Source organism: Hipposideros armiger, unplaced genomic scaffold (genome assembly GCF_001890085.2).
Source record: "Hipposideros armiger isolate ML-2016 unplaced genomic scaffold, ASM189008v1 scaffold_1576, whole genome shotgun sequence".
Classification (NCBI taxonomy): Eukaryota; Metazoa; Chordata; class Mammalia; order Chiroptera; family Hipposideridae; genus Hipposideros; species Hipposideros armiger.
Genome location: NW_017732926.1, coordinates 26,106 through 45,303, shown reverse-complemented (window position 1 = coordinate 45,303; position 19,198 = coordinate 26,106). Strand labels below are relative to the sequence as shown.

General features: G+C 49.4%; 1 protein-coding gene across 7 annotated transcripts in view; it reads right to left on the bottom strand.

Annotated features, from left to right (window-relative positions):
• FLYWCH1 (FLYWCH-type zinc finger 1) overlaps window positions 1–19,198 on the bottom strand; it is a 29,057-nt gene that overhangs the window by 7,173 nt on the left and 2,686 nt on the right. The window contains exons 1-6 of one of the 7 annotated variants that reach the window (XM_019634306.1): window positions 17,498–18,297; window positions 15,582–15,698; window positions 4,493–4,927; window positions 3,785–4,243; window positions 2,336–2,767; window positions 1,951–2,214 (exon numbers count right to left, since the gene is read on the bottom strand). In XM_019634306.1, the coding sequence (XP_019489851.1) occupies window positions 1,951–2,214; window positions 2,336–2,767; window positions 3,785–4,243; window positions 4,493–4,826 (1,489 nt within the window). In that variant the 5' untranslated portion in view covers window positions 4,827–4,927; window positions 15,582–15,698; window positions 17,498–18,297. Of the gene's footprint in view, window positions 1–1,950; window positions 2,215–2,335; window positions 2,768–3,784; window positions 4,247–4,492; window positions 4,928–15,581; window positions 15,699–17,472; window positions 18,298–19,198 lie in introns of those variants that run through there. The other 6 variants (XM_019634301.1, XM_019634300.1, XM_019634302.1 and 3 more) reach the window with 6 other exon arrangements.

Sequence of the window (19,198 nt, the reverse complement as noted above, 5' to 3'; positions counted from 1 at the left end):
AGAGCAATGAGATGAGGATGTCTACACTTGGGGGAGGAAGAGTCTTCGGGGTGGGGGAGGAGGAAGTGGAAGTCTTAGACCACTATGGGAGGTTTCTGTGCGCACCAACCAGCCCAGCTACTGAGACGTAGCCCTAAAACTTCAAGCCATGACCCATCACATGCATAGGATAAGTCTTCAGAAAGCTGCAGGTCATTCAAGAACAGAGACCAGGCAACCATGGAAGCAGGATTTACAATCTGGAGCTCCACAAACAGCCATGCTCTCCATCAAGACACCGTCAGACATGCATGATCTCAACAGTGTGGCCTCCAGGGACTCTGGCTCATGGAGTGGCTAGAGGAGGGACTTTGCAAGATAAGGGGGGGGGTAAACCAAGCAAGAGAAACAGAGGCTCAAAGACATGGGTTCCAGCCAGGGGACCCTGGGGAGATGGGGAGGCGGGAGCAAAGCCTGGGGTTGCAGCTGCTGGGTTGACTTGATGTGTGAGGAAAAGAAGTGATGGACACACAGAATGTTAGGCCAACAAATCAAGTGGCTGCTGGACTGCACAGGAAACAAATAGCTGTGTGAGGACGAAACAATTGCAGTGTATTCCCAGCTTAGCCGTGAGCAGATTTATGTAATAAAACAAAACCTAAAAAACTGCAGTAACTGCACAGAGAGGATGGGGGCAGCAGGTAACAGCTGCATCTGTCCTTTCACTGCAAGTCGACAAGAGATTAAAGAGCCAGTTGGTAGCAGTAGAACCACGTTTTAAGAAATAGGGCAGCCGGGGTGGCCCGGTGGCTCAGCTGGTTAGCAGGCATGCTCTGAACAACAAGGTTGCCGGTTTGATTCCCACATGGGGTGGTGGGGTGCGCCCCCCGCAACTAGATTGAAAACGGCGGCTGGACTTGGAGCTGAGCTGCGCCCTCCACAATTAGATTGAAGGACAACATGATTTGGAGCTGATGGGTCCTCGGAAGAACACACTGTTACCCAATAATAAAAAAAAAGGTAATAGGGCAGCAGATACCCCAAGAAACAAGGGAAGGAGTTCAGAGTGGTTATTTGGGGTGGGAGTTGGGGGTGAGTATGGGGCAGAGCTGCCGTATGCCTTGTAGCTTCATCTCCACGTACACAGAAGTTACATGGAAATGGAATAAAAAGAGTCAGAAGGAAATAAAATCAAGATCTCGATTTGAGAGAATGTTGGGCCAAAAGGACTCTAAGGTGATGCAGATGACTCAGAAAATGGTAGGACTGGGACCCCTGAAGGAGAGGCAGGTGTCTCGTGGACATAAATGAAGAGCTGGGTAAGTAGAAAAGGCTGGGCCAAAGCTGCTCTTCTTAGCAAGATGAGCACATGATCATTTACATTACTGTGACCTTGAGAGTCCAAACCAGGCACTGTGGGGCTGACCAAGTGGACAAAGGTGAAAGGAGGGGGGCTGTGACCCTCCTTTAGGGACGATGATAAATATTTATGGAGAAAAGTTGGAGGAGAGAGGTAGCTGACTGATTACATGAAAATATCACCCTCCGTCCTGCAACCACTTGGTCTGTAGGATGTGCTTGTTACTAGGCACTGTATTATCCATTCACACTGTAAAAATGAGAAACTTGCTGTGCCCAGTTCACTTCCTCTATGAACCCTATATTCTTAAGAAAAAGAAGGGAGGAGGAGGAAGAAAGGGAGCCTGAGTTGATCATGTGCTGCAGAGATCTGGGGGCAGCTCGGGCTGGTCTGAGCAGGAGGAGAAGGACCGCCACCTGAGTGAACAGGAGTGTCCAGCTATCCAGAGGCCAGTCAGGGAAGGTGGGTAAGGAGGAGAGGGCTGTAACCTCTCCCAGAGTGTTCCTAGTAAGGAAGGGTAGGCTGCTTGCTGGGAGACATGGAGGGGTCAAGAGGGAAAGGATGGCTGACTGCGTCTCCTGTCCCCGAGACCCACGCCCTGTCTGTCCTACCTGAACTCTCCTTCTGGGTCGTGCCAGGGTGTTTCTCCCGCTGCCTCAGGGCCTCCAGGCCCCCAAGGTCAGGTGGGTGACAGTGGCCGCGCATCACGGTCACCCGCTGGCCCTGGGTGATGGCCCGGCTGCGGCAGCCCATACGGGCCTGGTCCCGGCACGTCCAGTACACCTTCTCGCCGGCAGCCTTCTCCCGCCTGTAGAGGAAGGACTCGTGCACCAGGAAGCTGCCCCCCAGAGGGGTCCTCAGGAACTCAGGGCCTCCTGGGGAGAAATGAGCCAGGCCTAATGCTACCCCCTCCTGCTTCCCAGGTCCTCAGGAAATGAGACTTGAGGTCCCTTCCTCCCTTGGACTCCCTCTGGCCAATGGGTATGGAAGACTCACCCAGATCCTCATTCTGGTCCTCGGTGGTGGATCCCTGCAGGGCCTGGGGCTTTGCACGTTTTCTGGGCCGGGGCCTGGTGAGAGTCAGGGTGCTTGGCCCTCTGCGGTAGAGGAGGCTGTCCACACCTTGGAGCAGCTTGTCCACTTGGCCCCCAGGGCCACCTGACCTGGCCTTCAGTGTCTCCATGGCCTTCTCCTGCTGTCGCCGAGCCTGTAGGCCCTCCATGTCGGGTGGGTGGCAGTGGCCACGCATCACGGTCACTCGCTCGCCCTGGGTGATGGCTCGGCTGCGGCAGCTGTGCAGCACATGGTCCCGGCACGTCCAGTACACCTTGTCCCCCACAGCCTTCTCCCGCTTGTACAGGAATGACTTGTGCACCAGGAAGTTGCCCCCATAGCAGGTCCTCAGGAACTCCAGGGACGGACGCTCTCCTAAAGGAGGAAGCGGGCAGTCACGCTGGCCAAGGGGCGGCCAGGCGGTGTGACTAGCAGAACATGTGGCTAGGCGTGCACAGTCCAAATGCATCCTACTGACCTCCCCACCCCCCGACCAAGCGACTCAAGGGGAGGTGCGTTTCCTTTCCTGGTGGTCAGTGAGGAGGCCACGTCCAAGGTCACACACCTGGAAGGGCCAAGCTAGCTCTGACTCCCAGACTATGGGCTCAGTCACTCCTGGCCATACTTCTTTCTTAGGGTATGTTTGAAAATTGTATCTAATTTTTGAGTAATATACACACATGCCATAAAATACAAATGGTACCAGAAGATACACAGTGTAAAACAAGTCCCTCTCCCTAGTCCCGCCTCAGTGCCTGCCTTAAACCCTTGAGTCCTTGAGTTCCTGAATCCTTTCCGGGTCAGGAGGCACTCGGCCTTTGGGGCCAAGCCCACCTCCCAGTTACTGGTAATAAAAACTGCATGAAGATTCCATCTACCAGTTACTCAGTGCCACCACACACTGGGCCAGGGCTGAACGCGTCCCACGAGTCAAACGCCGAATCTCCCTGACACCTAGGCCATCACCCATCTTAGGATAAAGCTCCCAAAACTCCAGAAGTTCAGCAAATGTTCTGAGGTTACTCAACTACATGAGGTGGGACTGGAACTTGAACCTGGGACGCAAAGCTCAAGACTCTCCCACCAGGCCAAACTTCCCAAACTTTATGGGTTACCAGAATCACATGGAGCCAGTGAAAATTCGTATTTCTGGGCCCCACACCGAAATCTGCTGTGTCAGAAAATTCCAGGACTCAGAACCCCTGGTTCAGTTGTTCTACTTCTATCACATTGGGCTTAATGATGACTGGGACATGTTTATATTTTTAAGTCATTTTCACTTGGAGCACATTTAAAAAACCAGGTGGGAACCTACATTTCTATTTGGGCATAGGAAAAGGGCCTGCCGGTTCCTGCCTGCCTCTGAGTGGAGCCGAGGTGGGAGGCACTCACCAGTCCCCCGTGTTGGGCGTTTCTTGGGAGGCAAGCTTAGCAATGACAGTGTTCGCAGTCTCTCATCTTCTTCTGGGGCTGGCTTGCTCAGGACCAGCCCAGGAGCAGGCTCTGGCTCCTCAGGGCACAGCCACAGGCCCACCCCCTCGAGTGGCTCCTCCACCAGGTCTCCAGGGCCTGCAGGACCCCCCAAGCCTTCCGGCAGGGCTGGGTTGGGCAGCTTCTGTCTTTGGCGCCGGGCCTTCAGGCCCTCCTCGTCAGGTAGGTGGCAGTGATCCCGCATGACTGTGGCCCGTGGACCTCGGGTGATGGCCCGGCCCCGGCAGCCCAGCTCGGTGTGCTGTCGGCATTTCCAGTATACCTTGTTTCCCACGGCCTTCTCCTGCTTGTACAGGAAGGACTCAAGCACCAGGAGGCGGCCCCCGAATGGGGTCCTCAGGAACTCCAGGGGCTTGGGGGCTGCTGAGGGCAAGGAGAGGGCCGAGTTAGCTGACATGGAGCAAACTTGAGGCCAGGGACATGGACGGGAGCGATGCGGGGTGGACACAGATGAGGATCATCACATTAGCCTAGTACAAGGTCAAAATTAGAGACAAGGCTTGGCTCAGAGCAGAGATGGAACAGCCAAGGTCACCCCACTGGAAAGAGGGGTGCACAAGGGCCCCAATATGAGCATGCAGGGCCAGGGGTAGCAGGCCCAGAACTCACCTGTGTCTGGCTTGATGCTTCTCTGCTCAGAAGCCTGGGAGCTTGGCTGGATTGCCCCTCCCTGCTCCTCTGCCGGCAGGACTTGGAGGGTCCTGGCCAGGGTATCGGGGCCAGATATCCCCAGGGACATGACACACTGCATTCCTGTGGGCTGGGAGCCCACCCCATCCCTGTTCTCAGTGGAGGCCGTTAGCAGGACCAGATTGGAGAACTCCTTGGGCTTCGTGGGGCCTATGGGGACGACATCTGTGCCTGGCTCAGGGGACTCAGGGGACGGCTCCTGGCCGGCCTTCATGCTCTCGTCCTCCTGCTCACTGGGCTCAGGCAGGGGCATTTCGGGACCAATGGCCTGTCCCCAAGGCCACACTCAGACCCCAGCAGATGGATTTCTTCTCCTTCTCCCTGGCAAGGAACCTCGCGGTCCAGGGCTCTGTCCTGGGAGAGGAGGCAAAACCCCGTCAGTGGAGAAGCCCTGGGGCCTGGGGCTCAGGAGTATGGATCTGGGGTGCAGGTCGAGCAGATGGGGCACCAGGCTGGGCAAGGACCTGAATGGAGCTGGAGAGCCCCGGGCCTGTGCTTCTGCTTCTGCTCAGCCAGTTCCTCTCCTGGAAGCCTTGGGTACGTTACCTCCCCCATCCAAACCTCAATTTCCCTGGATGTAAAATATGCCAAATATAGGGCTCTCAGGGGGCTGTTGGGGGACTAAGGTACTGATAACTGTGAGTTACTATGAATCGAGGCCTGTGGATGCTGAGTATGGGGCCAGATGTTTCACGGGTTTTTCCATTTAACCTCCCAGCCCCATGTTGTGCAGGTTCATCATTCTTATTGACCCAGTTTACAGATGAGGACACTGAGGTACGCCGGGATGACTGACACAGCCATGAAGCGGCAGAGCTGCAAGTCCAGTCCAGGTGGAACCAGAGCCCATCCCCACATGGCACCTGGTGTACCTGGTTCTGGATAACTGTCACTGGTGCTCCTGAGCACCAAGCATCTGAGACAGGCACTAGAGACATGTGCTGAGATCACTGACCCTTCCAGAATGTCCAGTGTCCTTCACCCTGACACTGCAGACCACAGAGGGGAAGGCTGGCTCTGGGAGGTGGGATTCTGGATTTACATCTAGACCCAGGCCCAATCCCAGAGGCCACCACCCCTCACCACACCCCACGCCTCAGCACTCAGGAGACGCCAGGGCCCCATGATGGCAGTGATCTTGTGCCTGAGCTGGTCCTGGCACAGCCTCAGCTGGGCCGGGACAGGGCTGTGGAGGTATCCGGAGAATCCACAATCACTGAGAGCTTCCTGGCTCCTGGCATAGAGAAGTGGAAAGGACAGACTACGGGGGCCAGGCCTGGAGACATGGGCCCAGGAGCACCAGCGTGGGGTGGTCTGTTAGGCCAGGAGCAGAAACCACCTTAGGCCTGGAGAAACCACCCAGAATGTGCTGAATAGAAACCATCTTATCTTAGAAGCCATCTTGTCTTGCTCCCTGCTTGCTTGTACCTGCTGGCTTGTATTTTTCTCACAGGAGCCCATGATCAATGGACCTGAACATTCCCCGTCAGCAGCATGGGATCCAGGCATGGGATCCAGGATACAGAGCAAGAGGACATAGTCATGGCCCGAAACCCTCAGTTGAGATGAACAATGCATCGAAAAGCCCCTGAAGCAGTGAAGAGGAACAGCCTTGTTTACATCCCCCATAAAACTCCATACCCCTCTTACTGGTCTTTTCTAACCTGTCCTACCACTGCTCAAACACGCCAAATGAATTCTAATAGAGCAATTTTGGTCTCCCGCAACTCATTTCTCCTGCCATGCCTAACAGTCTTTCTGTCTTCTTGTGGGACTGGGTGGTGAGTGAATTGTGGGGTCTTTCCCACCTCAGTAATAGCTCAGAAATAAGGCTGGCAGCCTCCTCTCACATTTCAGTATCCCCACTGTGAGCTGTCACCCCCATTCCAAGTTCTGCAGTTCCACTTCCTCCTGGTTTCCCATCCCCACTCGGAAGTTCCCTGGTCTGGGGCCCATATTCAGCTCCCCATGGCCTGGTCAGTCCAAATATGGGCCCCAGGGTCCCAGCGTCCCCAACATTGTTCCCCAAAGCCCGCCCAGCACTGGGCAGCAGCTGAGCTGTGTTCCAAGGGGACAGAGACACCCAGGGAAATCTGTCAGGTACCGGAACATCTGGTTGGGAGCCTGGGCCTGTCCTTCCACATCCTCACCATGGTCCAGCTCCCAGACAAGCCAACCCTTGCTCCTCTGGTGCAGTCCTTCCCGGCCCTGCCCATCCTGTCCCACAGGGTGATGTGATGGGGAGAGGATTCGGTGGACAAGGGGACCGGCAGCAGCAAGACACCCTCTGAGCCTCGAGCCTCTCAGGGGCAGAGCAACTCTGGGAAGGAAAGGGTTAAGGCTGAGGCCGCCCCCCAGCACTGATTAGCCCCAGGGCATGTCCCTCTGTCCACAGCCCGCCCCTCTGGCTGGCAGGCTCCAGGATCTGAGGTCCCAGGATGCAAGAAAGTGGCAGGTTCCAGACCCCTTGTCCTCCCCACGCCCTGCAAGCTGTCTGTGCTCCTGCCTTCCCCTGCCTTCCCTGTGGCTTTCATCAACAGGGTGAAAGGGCGCAGGCAAGCTGGCCCTCGCTTCCACAGAAAGCCTTTCAGACAACTCAGGTCACCCAAAGTGGTATGGTCACTGTCTAGCCAGCATGCACATTCCTACAGGACAGACAGTCAGACCCCGCCATGCAGCTGGACAGGTGGAGGCTGCAGGGCCGGCCCCCCACCCCCAACCCCCTCGGCCTCAGGCTATCTGACACCGAAGCCTGGCCTCTTTCAGGTCAGCAGGGTTCGGCATAACTAGGCATGACCAACCATGACCAGTGGGGGTTGGCATGGCAAAGAACCCCCCACATTCCCTTGGGAGTCATGGGACCCCGAGTCAGGAGACACTGAAATCCTCTCAACTAAAATTGCTGTTTAAATTCAAGACCCATGTGCCTCAAAAGATATGGAAAAAGTTCCAGTACAACAAAAGACGAACTATGGCTGACCATCCACCGTCTATGGAAAGGCGTGAGTATTGTAATGGACTAGAATTTGGATTTGATTCACAGTTCCCTTCTCAACCATTAAAGGGCCTTAAAAGTGTAGATCGCTTAATGACCACAAACTCCATAAAGTATGCAGGCCCCTTTGCACTGTGGCCTTGAATTTGGATTGGCCTCCAGCCCAGATCAGTCACTTGCTATGACTTGTCAGAGTGTGGCAGAAACACGCTGTGGGGGTTTGGAAGTCCTTGCCCTCATGGGACATGGCCCTGAGACTGCTAGCGAAGGAAGGAAGCTGTGTGAGAGGCCACATGCAGGCGACAGAGGCACTGCCCGGCATGGAGGAAGACCATCTTCAGCAGATCCTCCTGCTGTGTGTAGCCACATGAAGGAGCCCAAGGAAACCAGCAGAGGAACAGCCCCATGGAACCCTGATCGATAATACACTACTGTTATTTTAAGCTAGTAAGACCAGGGACCATTTGTTATGCAGCAACAGTAACTGCTATTCTTGGCAAGTGACTGAACTTTGTGGTTTTGGCTTTCTGATGGAAGGAATAATACTCATGGTTGTGAAATGTCCAACATCAAAGTGCTTTTGAACTCCAGGTGTCATGTTACACAAATGTTAAAATCCCTCAGCTTATCATGTTTACAAGGCTGGTAATCCAGTGAGAGGAACAAAGATATTAAGTATAAAGGATAGAAAGCGAAAATTGTTTCAAGTCTGTAATATGAAATAAGCCAGTAGCAGAAGGGCAAATGCTGTATGATTCCACTGATATGATGTAGCTAGAGTGATCAAACTCATAGAGACGGAAAGTCAAATGGTGGTTGCCAGGTGCCCGGAGGGCTGGGGGGCGGGGGCGGCGTGTAGGGAGTTATATAATGGATACAGAGTATCAGTTTGGTATGATGAAAGACAATGGTGGTGATGGTTGTACAACAATGTAAATGTATTTAATGTCACTGAACTGTACACTTAAAAATGATTAAAGTTGTAAATTTTTGTGTATATATTTTATCACGCATGCAAAAAAGAAATCTGTAACAAACTGTATGTAGTAATGCCCTATTTACCTAACATCAACGATGAAAGAGGTTCTCCAAAAAAGGGCAGATTTCTGATTAACTAAAGTTATCTCTCTCTGATTCAGAATTTTACAATTTTTATCTGTTTCACAATTTATCCACTGGAGATAATTACCTTCATAAGCTCTTAATCACTCTTCACTGTCTGGATAAAGAGGGCATACATATTTTATCTTAATTTGGAAAATTGTCTCCATCCATTTCCCTTGGCACATTTCCCTTTCCCCAGGGGGGCCCTTTCTCCACCATGCATGTCCTGCTCTCTCTGGTCACCAAACCTCTCTGCCTCTGCTGGTTCCTTGCATTTGGACCATCAAGGTTCTTAGGTCTCCTGTACCCTAAAACAAAACCTAACAACAGCCCCTCCTTCCCTTAACAGTTCAACTTTGCAAGAACAGCTCACACCCCTCCTTCTCACCCTGGCCCTCTGGCAGCATCTCCTGAACTCTGCAGACACCACTTTCTTCTTTGGCCACCATGCAGGACCAGCACCAGCTCTGTGGGTCCATAAACCATGCTCTCCCTCCGGAACGCCTGCTCAGGCTTGTATGTGGTCCATACAGTGGAATTTATTCAGCAAAAGAACACACGCTACAATGTGGATGAACCTTGAAAACTCGATGCTCAGTGAAAGAAGCCAGTCACAAAAGGTCACATATTGTGTGATTCATTCATAGGAAACATCCAGAACAGGCAAATCCATGGAGACAGAAAACAGATGAGTGGCTGCACAGGACTGGGGGGGCAGGGGGACAAGAGATTAGAGAGTGATCCTGAGAGGTGTTGGGGGTTCTTTTTGGGGTAATAATGAAAATGTAAAATTGACTGTGGTGATGGTTGCACAACTCTGTGAATGCACCAAAAACACTGAACTGTACACTTCAGATGGGGGAATTGTATGGTATGTAAATCATATCTCACTAAAGCTGTTTAAAAAAGTCCTTATAGGTATGACTCAGGACTCCAAGGTCACTTGGATGAAAACCGTTTTCTACACCATAAGCAGGCTTCTCACTCCTGGGCTTGGTTTCCTCATCAAAGGAGAGGGGTGGAATGAATTATATCCTGAGATATTTTGTGAGTTGTTAAAATTATATTGTAAAAACTACATAGGAAATATTTTTTAAATGTTAACAAAATATTAATAGTAAGTCATCCATAATCCTGCCACTCAAACGCACAGCTATTTCCATTCTTATATTTGTGCCTTTAACATACTTTCTTTTCTGTTGCACACACAGTATCCAATATGTTGTTTGCAGTTTATTCCACGTTAGAGTGAGAAGCCCCCACCTGCAGACTAGATAGAGCCCCTGGTTAAGGACCAAAGTATTACATCATGTAGACCTATAACAGTTGTGAAAACACCAAAATCCTTGGCAGCAATACTTGCGAAGACCACAAGATGGTGATGTTGCTCCTTAAAATGAACACACTGCATCCTTGGTAAAAATTAAATGGGCCGCACAATGTTTCCCAAACAAGAATTTGGGAGTTTGAAGGTGTCACAAAAATAATTCAAGAAGAATTCCCAAAATGTATGTATTTACAAAATTTATTAGTTAGAAAGCAGAATCCACTTAATAAATTCAGCAAAGACTATCTTTGCTAAGGTTTTTTGTTGTTTTCTTTTTTAAAGACCAAAGTAAATTATTACTTTGAACTCAATACTTTCCTTTTCTTCCATCTCTTCTTGATTCTGGTCATATTATTTATTTGTTGACTAATTTTATTTTATGTATTTGTGACTTAAAAAAATCTTAAATAACTAAGAAGAAATATCTCAAAATGTTCAAAGTATTGGGTTGTTGGAAAAGTCATGACGTATTTTTTCTATGTTTTTCGTTGCAAAAATGGGTCATGACTTTTCCGACAACCCAATAGTAAGTATAGTGATTAATTTTTTTCCTTACATTTCTTTTGCTTTTTTCAAAATTATTTACAATGTGCATAAACTTTGGGGAAAATTATTGTGGGAAAATATTAAACGCTTTAAAGATATAAGCTGTATCTCCTTGCTTTGTCTTTTTTTGTTTTTAATTCAGTAACTCTCAGAAAAAGCAGGGAACATTTCTATGCAATATGATGTCATACATGGAAATAAAGAGTAATATAAATGAAAGAACAGGGAAATGAATAAAAATCAAGCATATTAAAATCCTTGTTATTGGACTTAACATAGCCTCAAATATATTTCCCCTAAGGTATTTGTTAACTACAAAGGGAAAGATAGTAACTTGACAGTGGAGAAATCCCACAGACACCCCCTTAAGTGATCAAGGTCAATATCACCAGCAAAAAGACACACCAACTCCATTACCTCCTTGATAAGAGGTTCTGAGAAGGACACAACATCATTTCTGTTATATTCCTGCCCAAGACATGCACCCCCATTCTAATGTAAGCCACATGAAGGGACAGTCTACAAAACAAACAAGTGAGCAAGACACTTCAAAACTATCAAGGTCATCGAGGACAAGGAAGGGCTGAAGACCTGTCACAGGCTAGAAGAGGCTAAGGAGACATGATGACGAAATGCAATGTGGGATCCTGGAACAGAAAAAGGATTCTAGGGGGAAAGCTGGTGAAATCTGAGTCAGGTCAGTAGTTTATGTCAATAGTATTGCATCGATCTTGATTTCCTGGATTTGACATTAGGTAAGATGTTGACATTTAGGGAGACTGAGTATATGGGAATTCTTTGTACTATTTTTGCAATTTTTAAAAAGTCTAAAATTAATTAAAAATAAAAGGTTTTTGAAAACCCAAATTTCAAACTTATACACAATGGAAGTTGACAGAGAATACTAGTGACTCACAGACCTCTTAAGTGGAAGCGGGGGTGGGAGGAGGGAGAGAGAGAGAGAAAAGAGAGAGAAGCTGGGAACAAAAATCCTACAACATCAGCCCATACCTCCAATACCATAACCCAACAATCTCCATTCCAAGTGTCATCATCATCCCTGCTCTCCTTCTGGGGAAACTGAGGCTTGGGATCTGAAGTGAGTGGTCCAGGACTGCATAGCTACGGAGAGCCAGGACTTGAACCCAGGTCCAGTTGGCCCAGAGCTAATGAAGTGCCTCCCTCTGCCTTAAGCAGCTGAGGCTTGAAGTGAGAAAAAATCTGGTGCAGAGCTGCAGCCAGGCCTTCAGAGTAAGTTGTCAGCTGCACTGATGTGTCCCTATGAACCAGCTATTTTTGTAATGTATCATAGTGGCTTCCAGCCAATCTGGCCAGTGGGGGGCACCGTGGAAGACTGGAGGATAGAGGAAGGATGATGTCCCCATAGTTTCCTACCTGGTGAGGCCCCACCAGTGCTGTCTGCTCCAGCTTTGCAGGATCTCCTGCCTGCTGCCCTGGATTCCCAGCCTGGCCGTGGTGGCAGCACCTGGCTACCGCTAAGCTCCGGGGTGCTCACATTTCGTGTTTGGCTTCTCAGTTCTTCCACCACCAGGGAGAGCAATGAAATACCCAGTTGAAATCTTATAGTCGTTTCTGTCAAGCGATACATCCTTTAAGAGTCTAAAGGACTGTGATTTACCAAATAGCAGCTGTGTGCCCAGCACTACTCTAAGGACTTTGGGTTACCGTATTTGCCGGCATATAAGACGACTGGGCGTATAAGACGACCCCCTAACATTTCCACTCAAAATACAGGGTTTGTTATATACTCGCCGTATAAGACTACCCCCTCTTCCGCACACCTTCCACACACCAAATAAAAGGTAAAACAATATCAGATTTGATTTGGCCCACTGAAGTGCAAACAAGCGTATTGTATTTCGTGTCACCACATAACCGTTTTGGCGATGTTGAGCCACCATGTCTGCTACATGTTTTTCGAGTTCTGGCCAGTGTGGGGTGCCTCTTCTTAATGCACACTTACCCCTTGGCATACTCTTTAATGCTTTCTCATTTGATTTCCAGTCCCGAACCATCTTTTCTGTTACTCCATATTGTCTTGCAGCTGCACAATTATTATTTTCCTTAGCAAAGTTTATAACTTTCAGTTTAAAATTTGCATCATACTTCTTTCTTTTGGCTGGTGCCATGATAGGGATGATAGGGGTTTGACTGGTCGACATTTTCTATGCTGTACTGTACAATGGTGCAGTATTGTGGTTGGCTGTTGGCTGTATACAAAGCCTGATTTGATTGGTCCCTGCTCCCTGTTTGCCCGCCCTGTCACTATAGCAGTCTGGTCCACCCTTGCATCAGCATCTCCCTGGGACCTCACTAGTGCGCAAGTGCGAGCTCTTCAACATTCTAACAGGCACCATGATAGCGCAAAATCGCGAATCTTCAATGCATAAAGAAATATACGGTAACCCGAATTTACCACACTCGCAAAATCGCACACAGCCGACCATACACCCAGTATGGTATCGCAATTCGTGATTTTGCGCTATCATACTGGGTGTATGGTCGGCTGTGTGCGATTTTGCGAGTGTGGTAAAATCGCATAACAGCAAAATCGCATAACAGCCGAGCATACACCCAGCAGCGCTGCTGATGCCTGAACGGTATGTGGAATGAAGTGGGTGGGCATCGGGAGGCCACTATGGCACGGGGCAAGCACTATGGGCAGTCTATCTGAAGTGTACCTGGCGTATAAGACGACCCCCCACTTGGAGGCATATTTTTCAGGGCCAAAAAATCGTCTTATACGCCGGCAAATACGGTATTTCATTTTATCTTCCAAAGAGCCTCATCAGTTAGAGTCTACTGTTCTTCAATATTACAGAGGAGGAACATAAGGCTTAATCTTAGGACCCTGAGACCAAAAGCCAGGTCAATAAAAGACAGAGTCAGCATTCAAACCTCCCGGGTCTGTCTTCAGGGCCTAAACTCTTAAAATAATTTAAAACAGTTCTGACCATCGTGTCAGTGGGTTAAGACTCGTGCTTCTCAGTCAGGGTGATTTGTTCCCCAGGCAACATTTAGCAATGTCCAGAGACATTATTGGTTGTCACAACTGGGGGTGGCGGTGGGGCACAGGTAGGGGCAAAGAAGCTTCTCAACATCCCATAGTGCCCAGGGCAGCCTCTCCACCCAACCCCCCTCAAAGAAGGATCTGGTCTAAAATGCCAAAAGTGCAAAGGTTGAGAAGCCCTGCTTAAGACCAGTGTTTAAAAAATGAAATCGAATAGAAAGAATGCATTTAAGAGGTTAATTATAGTTTTCACAAAACTTTTATTTCAGTGATTTGTATAATTCTGGTCTCCTTAAGAATTACCCTGTGGCACGTGATAAAAATGCAGGTGTCTAGATTTTCCATCCAATATTCTGGAGAGGGATTCAAGAATCTGGATTTTTTGACAAGTACCCCAGGAGGCTCTGGTACTGGTGGGCCATGGACTGTGCTTTGAGAAACACTAGGGAATAGATACCCTTGAGAAACATTATAGGTGGCCCGCAGCTAAGTGACCAGCCGAAGAGGGATCTCAGGCTTTCTTGTTGCCGGGCGTCACATGAAATATTTCACATACATCATCTCATTTAAATCTGTCACATTGTACAGGTTCCCTTGTTCATGGCTTAAATAAAATCATTCACATCTGTGTATTTTATATCAGTGGGAGAATCAAGATTTCATCTTTTTTGGTAAAGATCCTATAAAAATTTAATAGGTTTCAGACGCCTTCGGGTATTTTGGGGACCTCAAGAAGAGAGGAACTTGCCCAAATGTGTAACTAGCACAGGTGAAATGTGGGGAGAGAGCTGCCTGGGCATTTCTGTACCTCAGGGGAGCAAATATTAGATTTTTAAAAATCCATTTTGAGATTCCATACAAAGACTCCCAGCAAAGCAAACTTAAGAAGGCCTATGTGGTAAATTAACACACTGCTGCATCTAGGAAAATGATCAGGCCAAATCTAATGAGACCAGTCTTATTTTGTGATCAAAAATATCTTTCATTGAGATTATGAGCCTGCAGGGAAAATTCTGTTCTTTAATGGGAAACTGCATTGTCTAGAACACACCCTTCCAGGTTATGATTCTAGCCTTTGGTTGCCTTTGAGCTATTTTTATAACTCTGTGTACTGTAGAGAATAATGAGAACTAAGAACTCTGAACAATGCAAAATAATATAGTCTCTAGACAATAAATCCTCTCTCTCTCCAGGTAAATAAATATAGATATGCAAATAAGTCTCCCCACTGTGGAAGAAGCCAGTTTTGCCTCCATCTGCACATTCATTTCAATATTCCTGAACTCCAGTCTTCTAGAATCTTCTTTGGGTTCTCTTGCAAACTGGCTGAAGAGCTTACTGGTTCCTTGATTACCGAGTTGAGTAAAACCTTTCACCCGTGTTCATTTTATATCTGTATGAAAGAGCTTTCTTTCCTTTGTTTTGGTCTAAGGCTCTGCTTTTCAAATTGCCTTTATCATTGGTTCTATTATCTTTGGGTTCTGGTAATTCAAAAACAATTACATAGCCTATATCCATCTGCACTGCACATAACAAAAGCGAGTATCACCATATGAAACTTTTATTTGTTATACATATTTATTCTAGGTGTATTTTAAGTTTTTACTTTGGATGGTCATTGTTTTAAGGTAAATACTTGGGTCCTGATGTGTTTATTTTGTAACATTCAATTTTTACTCAGTAAAAACTTATTGAGTATCTGGAGTGTTTTTAAGTCAGGCAAGTTCAAGAGCTACAGTTTATGGTTCGTCGCTCTCTTAGCTTCTCTCCCCTCCCTCAGAAGAGAGGTACAGAGCAACTTGAGGGCAGTACTCAAACTGCGTGCTCTGATGGTGCTGTCTTGTTGGTGGTCACAAAGGGCTCAGTATAAACCCAACACCCAAGAGACACACAATATTATGAACTGTTAGGTGGCTCTCAGGCACCCCTGAGTCCAAGCCCTCATCAGTAAGGTCTTGAAAGGCAGCGCCTGGCTTGGCAGCTGATGACGGATTAACAGAATTACCTTCATACACCAGAGCAACAACCACCATTGTCAGCTGCCAACACCTGGGTCCTTGGAGCTGGCTTGCTGGGTGGGAGAGCTGGGGCAAATCCCATCACTTCTCTGGGCCGGTTTCACCTGTGAAACAGGAAAAGCAAATGAGATACTGTATGTGAAATTCTTCTATAAACTGTAAATCATCACACAAGAACAAGGAATTTATTGTCCAGGCCCCAACAGGGGTCCTGAATAGTGTAAGGGGAGGAGAGGAGGTCCTGATGTTTGACAAAGCTCCTGGATGATCCCAATTGCTGTCCCCCTCTCCTCGCCCATTATTGAGCTTTGTGGGTTAGAGGTGCACACTGACTGACCCATGAACCCTCATATAATTATATGCACAGTCTCTGAGTGTGCATATAGGCAATTATTCCCAGGAGAGCGTGAAGCTGACAGTGATAAAGATTAAGAACTGCTATTCTAAAGCAGGGTTTCTCAACCTCAGCACCTCTGGCATGTTGCACCAGGTAATTTTTGTTGTGGGGCTGTTCTGTGCAATGAAGGATGTTTAACAGCATCTGTGGCCTCTGCCTGCTAGATGCCAGGAGCACCCCCCAAGTCCTGACAACCGACTTTGTGAATGTCCCCTGAGAACCACCGCTCCAAAACAACTTAGAGATGCAGAGACTACAGAAAGGGAGATTCCAGCCAATGGCACTCCCCGCCCCCAAATCCCCAATTCCCCATCAGAATCGTAACTATTTTTACTCCTCCCTTACCAGGCCTAATGTGTTCTCAAATCTCATTCTTTCTACACCTGATTCTGGCATCTTCTATGCTTTCCACTGTACATTACCTCAGGGCTTTGATCCCCATTGCCTCCCTAATAGTCTTCCCCTCTAGCTTCAGTCTTCCAATTCTCCCCACGTAGGGCAGTGCTGAGTGTTAATCTTCTAAAAGCTCAACTTGAATCATTTCTCTCCCCAGTAAAAATCGTCTCTATCTCTGCTATAAACAGTCCACAACCTAGCCCTAACCTCACACACTCTCTCTTCCTCCAGGCTAACTAGGGGCTTTTTGGAAGAGGAACAGGAGAAACCCGATTGAATCAAACCAGAAAATTCAAATAAAGTCCTGGAAATGGTTTTGGCCCTGAAAGCCAGAAATGTCAAAATAATAAAAATATACCCTTTTGAAGGTTACACATGATTCTCTGATTATTGGAGCTCAGCATCCTCCAAAGGCAAGGAATAAAGGAAGCAAAAGACGGATGGTTAAAGCTAGTGTTTCCAACTATGGTCACACCCATTAGCTCCTGAAATCAATTTCATGGGTTAGCAATAGTCTTTTGGAATGAAAAGAAGAGACTAGAAGAATAGGAGTGGAGTACGAGTATATGGGGATCATCATGTGAGGTTAAGGTAATATCTCCCTTTAAACTTATGTTTCAGTAATCTACATCTACAGGCACAAGGTTTGCATGTAAAATGTATTTCTCAGCGTAAGTTGAAAAAAAAAGTTTGAAAGCCACAGCGGGCAATCTACATAATCAGGAGTAAAAGCAGCGTTAACAACAACAAAAAGTGCAAGGTCACTGGGACCTGAGAGCCGCAAAGATGGGACCGGGGTGGAGTGGGTGAGAGGGTGGGGGCAGTACGCGATGGCGCGGACACCGCCAGGGGAGACAGGCTAAAGTGGGGCTCCCTAGGGTGTCAGGGCTCAGTCCCATGTTTGGGTGGGTTGGGGGAAGGAGGGGCCAAGAGAAAGGAGGCGAATCCCGGTGAAGAACAAGGAGGCGGCCTGAACACCGTGACGCAGAGCTCGGGGACAACCCTCCCCCCAGCTTCAGCAGCCCTTGGGACCCCCGGAAGAGCCCGGCCGGAGGCGCGTCCACGCCATGGACCCGCGATCCTACCCGACCCGCTGGGGCCCGTCCTCACCGGGCACCGGCCGGGCGGCGACGGCAGCGGGGCCCTTCCTCTCCGGATACCGAGAGGTGGCAGGTCCTTTGGCCTCCGCCGCTACAGCCACAGGCGTCAACCTCGCGGCCCAGGTCCCTCAGGCCACCACAACCCGGACGCCCGTTCCCCGCCCCCACCTGCACTCTCGGGAACGAGCCCGAGCCCGTGCCCCCGCGCGCCGTCCCGAAGGGTTGTCGGGAGCGCGCTCCATTCCGCTGGGGAGCACGCCTCTGGGAACGCCTAAACAGACTCCTGGTGAGCATGCGCAGCAGAGCCCATTTTGGGGGCGAACTCCGCTTTTCCGTGTCTTCCCGGCGCGGTGCCGAGCTGGCGACCCAACCAATCGGCGCCGGAGGTGGGGCTATGGCCCTCAAAAGACGCGTGGAAAGCCCAAGATTGGGTGGCGACGTACGGGAGCGGAGACCTGTGGCTTGGACCGGGGGTCTTGCTCCCGGAGCTCTAAGACAAGTGGGTGGGGGACTTAACTGGAACCCCCGGATTTCCCCCAGGGTTTGACTTCGTGCTCACAAAGCGGGAGCATTTGTTTAAATGCATCCGTAGGCCCGTCACTTTCCTTGGACAGCGGAAGGAAATTTCTTATGTCCCTCATTGAAACCTTCAAATGACCCCACCCCAAGCTGAGCCAATTTGAAATTCAAAATAAATAATGATAATAGATTATAACCTTGAATAAAATAAGAATCCATGAGCTGATACTGATGGAAATAAGTAAATGGGGGCCAAAACAAGCTCTTTCTTATAGCAGGGAGCCAAATAAAACATATAAGCTTATGATTGCCTTCATAATTTAGTTATTTTCCTGTTGGACGCTTCGTTTCTAAATCTCGCTATTATAAATATTGTTGCTGTGGCTGGCTTCATTCCTAACATTTGGTGAATCTGGGTGAAGAATATATGAGAATCCTTTGTACGCTTCTTGCAAGTTTTCGTAGGTGTGAAATTATGTCAAAATAAAACGTCAAACAAAAATACCCGCCCTTTTGGTATTCCCCGGAGGAAAGCATCTTTTTTCGCACTGGTCCCTCCCTCGCCCATCGGTCCAGCCTTCACCCATTGGTCCCGCACTCGCCCATCGGTCCCGCCCTGGTCCATCCGCCCAGCGGTTGCCCTTCTCACAACCACTGGACACTTGTCATTCTTCAACCACCCTGAGCGGTGGGGACCGGGATTGCTCCGGCTCAGGGAGCTGCGGGACCTCAGCGCTGCTTTCCTGGACACTTGGCAGGTGACGGCCGGAGAGTCCCCAGCATCATCACAGCTGATGCCCACCTTGCTTCTCAGGGTCCCCGGGCGCTAAGTGCCTGCAGGTCGCCGGAGCACCCCGCCTTTCCTCCCGCACGGCGGTCCCGGACCTCGCTCACCGCGACCGTTCCCAGCTCCGCGGGAACCCTCCCTCCATCCGGTCCTTTTTTCGGGGCCGGAGCCCGGGGTCTTCCGGCTGCGCGTCCTCGGCGTTTGCAGCGTGATGGCGCTGCTCCTCTTTAGGAAACCCCATATTCTCCTGATACCCCCCCTTTCCCGCCTCCATGCTGTCGCTCTAAAGCTGATGCTAGAAGCGCTCCCTGGCTCCGGGCAGGTGCAAATCCCGGTCCCAAGGGGCCCTCCTGCCCTGAGCCTCCCGCCTGCTCCTCGTTTCCATATTCTCCGCATCCTCCGAGT